Source organism: Bombyx mandarina, chromosome 18 (genome assembly GCF_030267445.1).
Source record: "Bombyx mandarina strain Sakado chromosome 18, ASM3026744v2".
Lineage (NCBI taxonomy): Eukaryota > Metazoa > Arthropoda > Insecta > Lepidoptera > Bombycidae > Bombyx > Bombyx mandarina.
Window position 1 is genome coordinate 6,660,673 of NC_143224.1, and position 11,785 is coordinate 6,672,457.

The 11,785-nt window shown below is 36.5% G+C and overlaps 1 protein-coding gene across 6 annotated transcripts in view; it reads left to right on the forward strand.

Annotated features, from left to right (window-relative positions):
* Positions 1–11,136, forward strand: part of LOC114249098 (Ankyrin-repeat, SH3-domain, and Proline-rich-region containing Protein) — a 141,469-nt gene extending 130,333 nt beyond the window's left edge. For 4 of the 6 annotated variants that reach the window (XM_089734629.1, XM_089734624.1, XM_089734623.1 and 1 more), the window contains exons 6-15: positions 2,684–2,868; positions 5,252–5,420; positions 5,888–6,664; positions 7,011–7,358; positions 7,696–8,295; positions 8,562–8,644; positions 8,911–9,026; positions 9,868–9,969; positions 10,215–10,417; positions 10,794–11,136. In XM_089734629.1, coding sequence (XP_089590755.1) covers positions 2,684–2,868; positions 5,252–5,420; positions 5,888–6,664; positions 7,011–7,358; positions 7,696–8,295; positions 8,562–8,644; positions 8,911–9,026; positions 9,868–9,969; positions 10,215–10,417; positions 10,794–10,826 — 2,616 coding nt within the window. In that variant the 3' untranslated portion in view covers positions 10,827–11,136. The remainder of the gene's footprint in view (positions 1–2,683; positions 2,869–5,251; positions 5,421–5,887; positions 6,665–7,010; positions 7,359–7,695; positions 8,296–8,561; positions 8,645–8,910; positions 9,027–9,867; positions 9,970–10,214; positions 10,418–10,793) is intronic. The other 2 variants (XM_089734628.1, XM_089734626.1) reach the window with 2 other exon arrangements.
* Positions 11,137–11,785: the final 649 nt, after the last annotated feature.

The window sequence follows — 11,785 nt, forward strand, 5'->3', positions numbered from 1 at the left end:
TAGATCAGCTCACAGCTGTCAATGTTAAGAGAACAAAATAGTGCTGTTGTTCAGATTAGGAGGTCTCTTTCGAGGTCTCAGCTAGGGAAAATAGTGATTTGAGAATTTTCATAAACACGTTTTATATCTTTCCAAATGACATTCCCCGGCCTATTAATATTAATTATTGCTTATTAACTTTAGTCTATTCTAAGCATGTAAACATTCTGTGTATTTTTTTATCTGCTAATAATATTTATCTCTAAATTAGTTAGTCTAACATATATTTGTTTGTGCTGCTCTTAAAACCACAGATTCGCGTATGGAAAAACCGACCAAGTTTATTTGTATTTAGATTTAGTAATTTTTTTCCTCTCTAAGTACCGGTCATTTTTGTAAATACTTTGACATTGGCAAAATCAATGCCAAAGGCGTTGGAGCCAAATTCTATATAAAAAAAAACACATTTTAGCTGTAGATTTGAAAGACCTAACGTTCTTATTGTTCTTTTGAATACTAAAGTACAATCAAGAAAGTTAGGCTATTGGGATACGCTACGATCCTGGACTGATCCAAAACTTGATTATCGGAAAACAAAACGAAGACGCTTTTACTTTCAAGACCCGAGTATGTGAGAAAATTGGAGGCAAAGTAGGTTAGCTGTAAAAACCCTTGTTAAAACTGAGAAATAATTTGTTTATAAATATAAGTTTAAAATTGATTTCAGTAGTAATATTTGGTAATTAATGATTATGTTATAAACAGCATTTTTTAATGATATATAAGTTATCGAATTCGAACCTTTTTTCAATCGGAAACAGTAAATAAGATCTAAAATCAAAGTTGCAGAATAGTTTTGAAATGTTCGTTGTATAATAACTCCATTACGGGTTGACCCGTATCGAGTTGCGCGTCTGTTTGGTCGTTCGTAATCGCTAAGCAGGTCTTCTATTTTTTTAAGTAATGTAATTTAAGAACACTTTCTACCATAAAAATGGCAGCAAGTAATTACATTTAAAACAAAAGTATAGTGTAATTATTAGGTGCGTACTTGCTTGTGCGCGCGCCGTAGGATTTGCACGGGTATATTCCACTTTGAAGGATAGGTAAACCGTTTTTAAATTGACATTGATTGGTGTTAGGACCTCTTGTGAGTCCGCGCGGGTGGGTACCACCACCCTGCCTATTTCTGCCGTGAATCAGTAATGCGTTTCGGTTTGAAGGGTGGGGCAGCCGTTGTAACTAAAACTTGAGACCTTAGAACTTATATCTCAAGGTGGGTGGCGAATTTACGTTATGGATGTCCATGGGCCCCAATAACCACTTAACACCAGGTGGGCTGTGAGCTCGTCCACCCATCGAAGCAATAAAAAAAAAACTTCAACATCACATGTCAAAGTGAATAACGCTACTTGCGTTGTTGGGTCCAAGGGCTACAATATATAAGTGAAACTTAAATAAAAACACTGCGAAGAAGATACACAAACAGTGGAGGTCTAAATCGATAAACTGTAATCTGTTTCATAATGTTATTTCTCTTTTCAAGTAGCACGATATGAACCAAAAAAAATAAATCGTTCATAATGTTGACCACAGCAATCGTTGACTTGGAAAAATTCATTCACATGGAATTGATTTAACCCTAGAAAGGAATTGCGGTTAAATAGCCTATGATGACTTTTGACTTGGGATCCGGCGCTAATCCTAATTTACGATTGCAACATTTAACGATTTCTTTATAGCGACCTTTTTAGAATTAGCTTTTTGTAATTAACATCTACATCACGACGTTTAAGACTTAATTCCTCTGAGTTCTGTTTAAACACGAATACTACGTTTTCATTACAAAACTGAGCTTGTTTATTGTTTGTTAATAGCTCAATTCGTCTTAAATAAACGGAGGCCTTTAAAGTCTAAACAGAGGCTATCTTCGTAAAATTTCTGTTTGATTTCCCAATAGTATTGAAGCTACGTCAGGGTTTTGTTTCTACGAGGTAAATGTAACTACCTATTGCAATATGTCTATTGAATTGCCATTGGGATTTGGGACGGAAAAACTATCGTTAATATTTAACAAAGCATTTTCTAGGGTTGGAATTGTTTAACTATCTTGTATCTAACCGCCCTACCACCAGCAAATCTTAGAGGTTGTTGTACGCTGGCAACTGGTATTACTCAGATTACGTTGCAGCCCATTGTCAGATGGATTCCTTAGTCACTTTTAACGACCCCCATGGAAACAGATTGGGTGGCGCTATTCTAGCCCGATACACATTTAGATTTAGGTTACAAATAGATTTAGATTTCAAAATCGTTTTTTTGGAACGAAGTTCCTTATGGGACGATGCGGAGGGTACCCTAACCGGGAAAAAAACGTCAGTAACGTAAGATTTTTATTAGTAATACACACAGTGTACGACTTAACTTTGTAATAACGTACAAAAAATAACATATTTTTATTTCATATATATTTTTTATAAATCGTTGTGATAAAATAAAGAGCATAACTTTGTAAAGTAGTTTTTTTTATCATTAAAAAAAACATAATAAAAAATGTATAACCGAACAATTAGTTTCTTTATACCTCGAATAGAACTTAAAATTAATATTTTTATAATAAGGAACTTTGTTCCTATCCGGTGTCCTACGACAACACACATCTTTTGATCTAAATGATGATTTAATGGATTTTTTTTTATTATAGTACCGGAACAAGCTGAATGAACAGCAAAACGGCAGGCTGTCGGCTCAAAGGGCAGCGCTTGGGGCGCGACAAGAAGAAATGCGAAGTATCGATCGACGAGTTTCCGAGCTTCAGGCGCGATTGCTGAGGAAGAGAGCGCTCAACCGACAGCTAGCTGCGGCACACCGTCAGCCCCAACCGCCGAGGTACTTTGTAATTGTTATTGTTTACAAGACAGCATTCGTCAACTTCAAGACTTGACATTGAAATGTGTTTAGTCCTGCCGAAATGTGAGTTATTATTATTATTTGGGAAAATTCATTTTTGGACAATTATGAGCGACGGCTTATTCGATTAGGGATTTAATTAAGAGAAAATCGAGATTTTTTTTACATTTTAAATGAAATAGTACATTAAATTGCAATCGATGTCACTGTGAACTAAATAATACATTTGTTTTACAAAACAGTGAACCTACTAAATCGTAATAAAACGAGAATATCAAATTAAGGAGAGTAGTAAGGACTAGCGGCCAGCCCCAGATTCGCTCGGGTATTGAATAAAAATTTCAAAATAAAAAATTAGAAGACACACATAAACCCTTCTCTTTCGGTCAGGTTACTAAAAAAAGAAAATTATTAAGATTTTTTATTTTTTTTATTTATTGCTTAGATGGGTGGACGAGCTCACAGCCCTCCTGGTGTTAAGTGGTTACTGGAGCCCATAGACATCTACAACGTAAATGCGCCACCCATCTTGAGATATAAGTTCTAAGGTATAGTTACAACGGCTACCCCACCCTTCAAACCGAAACGTATTACTGCTTCACGGCAGAAATAGGCAGGGCGGTGGTACCTACCCGTGCGGACTCACAAGAGGTCCTACCACCAGTGACTCACAAGAGGTCCTACCACCAACCACCAGAAAGTTTGAATACTATTATTTTAACGAGCTTTTATTTTTATTTTAATGATTTTTTTGTTTTTATTTTTTATTTCTTTTTTTTGTTATTTTTGATACGTATTTACTATATTTTTTTGTAAATTGTGATGTGTTCTGCGAGGTCGTTGTACTTTATTTTATTCTATTATCGCAGCGCACGCGGTGTAAAGAATATTTTAGGTAATGTTTTTACACTCTGAGTTACATTGTTGGAGTTTTAGTAAGGATCCCAAAAATTTTTGAAAATATAATGTAACTCCCCAACATAGAAAGAATTTTTCAAATCGGTTCAGTATTTTCGGAGCCTATTCAATGCAAACAAACACTCGAATCTTTCCTTTTTGTAATATTAGAATAGATAACTCAAGTACCGGTCAGATTTTTTACTCAGACTGGTCAGAAACTTAAATGAGATCACATGAGCAGTACCAGCTTTCAAATAAAAAAAGAATCATCAAAATAAATGCACCAAGAAAAAAGTTCTAAAGTTCCATATTTAAAAAAACTGTCAAATTAAGAACCTTCTCTTTTTGAAATTGGTTAAAAAACAAATGAATATTCAGTTTTACGATATCAGTGTCACCTATAATGCGGAGGTGTGAAAAAGATAGCAATAAAGTCCAAGAAAGCCAATTCTTCCGTATCCTTCAATTTAAATATTCATGCCGACGTTATTTAAAAATGAACTTCTTTTTTCACAATTTTTTTGGTATTTTTTGATAATCCCACGATTTATTCTTAGATAAGCTGAGTAAGGATTTTTTTAATTTATCTTTATTAATATCAAATGACCTTATTTTCTTAATTATTTATTAATAATTACTATCGTGACTTTCCAATTCAGGCGTTACTAAAGAGGTTTGATTACACGCAGGAGACTAGTACTAAATAAATAAGTCAATCAGTAAAAGTTCGTGACATATTGCCCAATGACGGTAGTTGGTACATTGCGGATTAGATCCAAAAACCCTTACGTTAGACGCCTTCAGCTCTAACACTAGGAGCAGGCTTAGGGACCCCGGTAACCGTACTTGTAGAACTCGACAAAGAGTATGACATACATGAATTACCCCGCTGAGTTTCACGACGGATCTTCTCAGCGGGTCGCGATTTCGATCCGGTAGTAAATTCATACGCGAAGCAGCTGTTCTCGAGCTATAAGGTCTCCTTTGGAGGCGCTCGGGCAGCTGTTAGCAAATCCCACCCCTCCTGGCTGAGCCTTTACTCGCCCACCTGTCCCGGTGAAACTGGAAAGGCCTCCGGGCCACCATTAATCATTTATAATCATAAAAACAAAACAAATGCTGAGTAGTCTGATGTGTTTCGTTGATTCACGTACTCGTGTATTAGTCGCCAGGTCTATTCGTAGGCATTTTTAGCATGAAACCAGATGAGATGCTCAACTGAAAAAAAAATGCTATTACACAGAAACAGAAACGATACAAGAAAATTCGAAGTATCATTCTATGTATTTAAATCTAATTGTAACATTGTTAAGAGATGCCGAAGAAGTGCTCGTACAACTAAATATTGTGCTGCTTTCATTAACTAAAACATTCTTCGACCTATTAGACAGTATAGCCATTTATAAATTCGTGATAAGCACCACTGATGTTATTTACCTCGTTAGTATTTTTATAATTTCAGCAGAATAAATAATCCTGCACCTATGCAGCAGCTTCCTAGCTACTCTGCAGGGAACACAGCGGTGACCGGTCAGTCAAAGAACCAGCAGGCGAGAGGCAATGTTGCCGCTGTGGAACCTTACAACCACGTCCCACACGCGCAAAGCGTCAGCCATAATTCTAACTTTCAGGTACTACCTATTATAAAATATCTATTAGTGTTTAAAAATTTTTAGCGTCAAAAGAAATATGAGCGTACAATTATATATTGATGAACTAGCTGACCCGGCAGACTTCGTAGTGCCTCAATCGATAAATATAAGACTTAAAGTTTTGTATAAAATAAACAAAAGGAATCCGTCCGACGGGGGACACATCAAAGGGAAAACAAAATTGTTATTTTTATATAACTCCGAGCCTTTTCATATTTATTCACCTTTTAAACCTTCTCTGGACTTCCACGAATAATTCAAGACCAAAATTAGCCAAATTCGTCCAGCCGTTCTCGAGTTTTAGCGAGACTAACGAACAAAAATGTTTTTTTTATATATAGATTACAAGTTTAGAGCAAATATTATAATAAAATTTACTCAAAACAAATAAGCTTTCTTGAAGCAAAAATACGATTTATAAAAAATCGCTCGTTAAATCTTTTCAGGCCATGAAGCAGAATGTTATACAAAACAATGTGCCATTGAAACAGCTCACACAGAGCGATAACATTCAAAGCCATATCACGCAAGAAGCCCATTTCATGCAGCAAAAACAAATGTTAAATCCCGTGTATAATGGTTACACGCAAACACAAATGCAAGAAAACCAATATCAGAACCAATATCCCGTTAAACATGAAAATTTTCACGTGCAACAAGGTATAAGTAATGTTTACGAGCAGAAACTAGACAAGTATCAAGATTATCTGAAGCCACAGTATAGTCCAAACAGTACGAGTAGCTCTAACAGCAATCAGACTGGAAAAGAACTAAAGATTAACGAACAAGAATTCTTACCTGAATTCGCTGCGAGCAAGAATGACCCCAAATATCAAACTTTGCCATACAACACGAAATTTCCACAGAGCAACAACAAGAAACAAGATATTAAAAACAATGACAATAACCAGGACCCTAAAATTAACGTAAACCACATGACCGTGCATTCCACACCCTTGTCAGTTGTAAACAAAAGCCTTGCTACCCCTCTAAGTCAAACTGAAACATATCAGCAAGAAAATACATATCAGCTACAAAAATCAGATTCTTCAAGTAGATGTAATCAAGAAGGTAAAGAGAATCATGCATATCCACCGAATAGGCTAAGTCAAACCAGTCAAAACGATGCGAAAATTAACGGGAAAACCCAACAGAATAGCTCTTTGAAAGGTAGCTCTCCCAGTTTGGGTTCTAGCACAGCCAGCAGCTCCATTGGATTCGGTGTAAGTACATTTTGTTTTAGCTTATCCTATCTCTTGTTCTTATGTATCATGTAAATACCAAAAATTCTTTTCATAACAATGCTTAGATTTTATTCCTTTCGTGCATATTTTCAACAATCCATTTTTAATGTTTTGCTTGATCTGTGTACATACAAATCCAATTTTCGATTTTGTTGCTTCTAATTTCGGTTACTGGATCATATTGTAATAACAAATCATGACTGTTTTTATTATTTTAATTAACATGTTCTATGTAAATACCGGCCTATTATTATATCATCTGCTAAAACATTGTCGCCACTCACATCATCGCACACTGTAAATATCATTCATTGACTCATTCCAGAAGCCTGTGTCGAGTGTAGCACCTACATCAGTGCAAGTGTCGAGCGGCAAACCATCACCCATTTACCAAACATCATCCACTAAGATCCAACCTGTCCAGCCACAAACTGTTCAAACGCAGACCATCACGAATCACGTATCTAGTAATGTGACCTCCCAACCCCAGATTGTTAGGAACACCGCATCAGGGTTGTCGACGAGTGCTGGAAGTAACTTCAGCGGTCAGAACGCATCTTCCCAGAGCATATTGCTGTCTCCACCGCAGAGTGCCAGCACACCGCTCTCTACACCCGACGTCAGTACTGACAAATCGCCTAAGCCAGCTCTACCTCCAAAACCAACAATTAAGGTGAGAAGAAATAGATTCCGCTGTATTTTCGAAAGTAGGTATTTTCTCCGCATGTTCGGTTTGCATTTTGGTACTGTACAGTGTACAATAATAACGCTGATGGTTTAACATCCTTAACTTCACCCCTGTTTCGAATTTATCTTACCTTTGTATTAATTTATTATATATTAATTTAATGAAACGGTAACTTAAGCGGCTGCAGATCTGAATAAAAATATTAAATAGTTATTAATTTAAGACATTATGAAATTTCCAAAATATTATTATAAAATATAATATAAACATAGATTAAACATCGTTTTGTTGATTAATAAGTGAATTACATTTTCTACTTCAGACCCCACCAAGACAATCGGTGAATAATGAAACGAATTTCACCCAACCAGAGATCATGCCCACCATACCGATACCAGAATCGTCCACCGACACCGATCAAATGTCCAGTCAAAAAGAATCGAGTAACGGCAGCAACGATATGATAATAAAAGCACGCCCGTTGACGATCCGAAAGCCGCCAATGAGCGAACAACCTAAACTACGAAATTTAAATCCCAAAAACGGCATAAGCGTCAGCATTAACCGTCGCATCGAAATGCCGCCGGCCTTCTTGTTCCCCGAAATGGATCACTTGAACATCGACACCGAAAACGGCCTAAAAGAGAAAACGAAACAGAAAGACGAAGTCGACAGATCAGTCAGTGACAAAGAAGACAGTAAAGATAACGTTATAGTGTCCGATATTACAGAACAGATCAGCTCGGTGGACTTGAACGGGCAAGAATCTTCTGATAATGTATTGAGACGGGTTAAAAAAGGTAATTTGAAGCAAGGCGGTAAGGCACCGCTGGCCAGACGGGTTAGCTTCGATCCCCTCGCTCTACTGTTGGATGCCAGTTTAGAAGGAGAGTTGGAATTGGTTAAGAAAACGGCAACACAGGTTTATATCACTCTATCAATAATCTATTTTATTAATTTGATTAAATAATTCGAAAGTATTTAAATAAGTGCAATCTCCGATTAAGTCCTTTTTAATGATGAACGATACTTCTATTTCTTTATTAGTTTGCTGAATTGACGTCAAGAGAATTTTTTTGAGCCTATTGTAGATATCTGTTGTATAAAACTGTCCCCTGCGTTTTGTGTCATTTTTAGTTTCATAAAATTACCTACTGTTTTCATCATAATGTGATTAATTAATTACAGGTGCAGAATGCTAGTGCTGCAAACGACGAGGGGATAACAGCTCTACATAATGCCATATGTGCTGGGCATTTTGAAATTGTCAAGTACGTTAAGAAAATTAAGAACAGTTTAATCGTAGCGTTCAAATTAACGTGGTCAAATTATCGTAGCGTTCAAATAAAGAACAGTTTAATCGTAGCGTTTAAATTAACGTGGTCAAATTATCGTAGCGTTCAAATTAACGTGGTCAAATTATCGTTGCGTTCAAATTAACGTGGTCAAATTATCGTAGCGTTCAAATTAAGAACAGTTTAATCGTAGCGTTCAAATTAACGTGGTCTAGTTATTTATAAATCTATTTTCGTTTCAGATTCTTGGTAGAGTTGGGTTGTGACGTCAACGCTCAAGATTCGGACGGTTGGACACCGTTGCACTGCGCTGCGTCTTGTAACAACCTGGCTATGGTTCGCTTCCTCGTTGATAATGGTTCGTATAAAATCATATCGCACATGCGGTACGATAATGTCATTTATGCGAATTATGTAATTTTTCATGAGAAACGTTGGAAAATTCAATATCTTAATATATAATGCTTATATAGTTCTGCTAGACTGTAGAAATAAAATAATATTTAAACTGCAACTTTAAACTTCATCAGTAAAAGCAAACATCTCTCTCGTCTGACAAATAACTATTAACAAATGTATTTTCTCATACTCAGTTCAGTGTTAACAAAAATTGCTTTTTTTATTTTTTTCTTACCTAAGCTGAGAGCCTTAAGAGGCTATTTCAGCGTAACCCTAACTTTTGTAGGTGAGCTCACGGGGCTCAAACCTGATGACGTTGCTAACACGAACCCTAGCAAGAGTCGTGCTTCGCAGAATCTACCACCGGATCGCAAAAGCGACCCACTGAGAAGATCCGGCGAGAAACTCAGTGGGCTGTGTCTGAGAGTTAATTTACTCGTCGAGCCCTTCGTCGCAAGCGACGGGTTCGACGAGAACGGTGACCGGTGCTTGAAGTACCTAGAAGCACCGTTAGTGGATCGGGAGGATCCGAGATGACGTGTTTTGGGCGACGTCGACTGCTTTCCATTCGGTCCGCAGGATCGGGAATGTAGTTACCGGCGGCCACGATGAGAGGGTTCTCGTGTCGTGCCGCTTTATCGAAGTGGTAAAAATTGCATAAATGACTTTATACCACCGTATGTGCGATATATAAATTAAAAAAAAAAAAAAAACTCAATTATTGCTTGAGAGGTTGAATCAAACATTACATTGTATAATTTTTTTTTTTTTTAAATACATTTAAATGTTTTATTTTACAGGTGCATGCATATTCGCCACGACGCTATCTGATCATGAGACAGCGGCCGAAAAATGCGAAGAAGATGAGGAAGGATTTGACGGATGCTCAGAATATCTATACAGTATGTTGAATATTACAAGTAAAAAAATAATTAAAATGAAATAATTATGAGTTAACATCATGAAATATTATTACAGCGCCATCTATGCTGTATACTGCTGTATTTTAAAATGAAACTTTCTATATTCATAATAAGATGTCAGCACCTAACTAAAGTTAAAGTTTACTCTTGTTCGCAAATAGATGGCCACACTTCTAGCTTACTCGTTGATTTTTTTTAGCTTTTCAATACGTATCTTATTTCAGGCGTTCAAGAAAAACTCGGCATAATGAACAGTGGTCTCGTATATGCAGTTTTCTCATACACGGCAGCTCGTAGCGACGAGTTGTCTTTCGAGACTGGAACGAGACTTCAAGTTTTGAGGAAGGGGGATGACAACGAACGCGAATGGTGGTGGTGTCGAGATGATAACGGACAGGAGGGTTACGTACCTAGAAACTTGCTGGGGGTAAGCGCGCCATCTGTGTGTAAAAGATAGTCTTTGTTCGTAATATATACCTACGTACAGTACAGTTTTGGTTGTCCTAGTAATTGCTGTTACCCAATACGGGTAAGAGAACTATGCCCGGTAAATTTACGATTAAATGCTCGTGATTCATTCATAGCTGTGATTAGCATCAGACTTGAGTGTTGGCATAACGGAACAACGAGCCGACAGCGTGCTTTACAATTTTTTCTTATTTGCCTTTTAAATCTGACTTTTAGTACCAAAGCCTAAGCCACTAATTTTCTCATCACAGTTATTGGAATTTTTGTGTTAGAGATCCATTGGTGCTAGATGAATATCTACCAGTTTAATAATTTAGAATCCATTTTTGTTTCAGTTATATCGACGAGTAACCCCACAGCAAGAATAAAATTAACTCACATTTATGACCTGATTATCTTGTAAATACAACTAAGTAGGCTTTTTAATTATTATTTTTTGTATTTATATCAACTGTAGCCTAAATATCCAATATTGTATACAATTTTATGAGATCTAATATTTTGTAAATATTTAACTGTTTTAGTTCAAAAATGAGATTATAATATTGTACATTTTATAAATATTGTGAGTCATCATTGATATTGGTCATATAATTTGTATATTGTAATTAGATGTCTGCGAATGTTGTGAAATAATACACATAAACTGACAATACAAATAAATCATGAAGAATTAAATGGTTTCATTAATATTTCAAACCTAAACAATGGATAATTAAAATTCTTTAATAACGTCCTCTATCGTCTTCAATAGGAAGTTCTCGTAAGAAAAATGACGTCAGACTAAATGTATGTAGGCTCCAAGATCAGCCGTTTTATTACTGTTTTTTAACTAGTACTACTAACTGAAATCTATAGATTTTACAATGTGTGTCTTAACCAGATCAGACCAGCGGGTAGGTAAGCGTCCGCGTGATCTTCTCCCGTCAACCTGTCCAACTACCATCAGCTTCTCGAAGTTATCGGGGCCTCTACGAGCGAATAAATGTGATAAGCAACTTATTTATTTCTAATAGAGAACTTTTTTATTATTCCCATTCCATCACTTATCAGAGGAAAAGACAACCGACAGATCAGAGTCGGAATCAGTATATTTTTTTCTACCTGAACTTGTTGGAAGCGGAGTAGTCATGGTTTATTCACAATGAAATAACATAATAGCGTTAGCGTAAATTTTCTATATCGAAAAGCGCGCGGCTAGCTGTCCCCCGCGCGTCGCCTCTGGCCCCTATGGACATGAACTCGCGCGAATACTAGAGATATGAGTTCTAAGTTGTTGATATAAGTTCTACGACTGGCTACCCTACATTCAAACCGAAACACATTA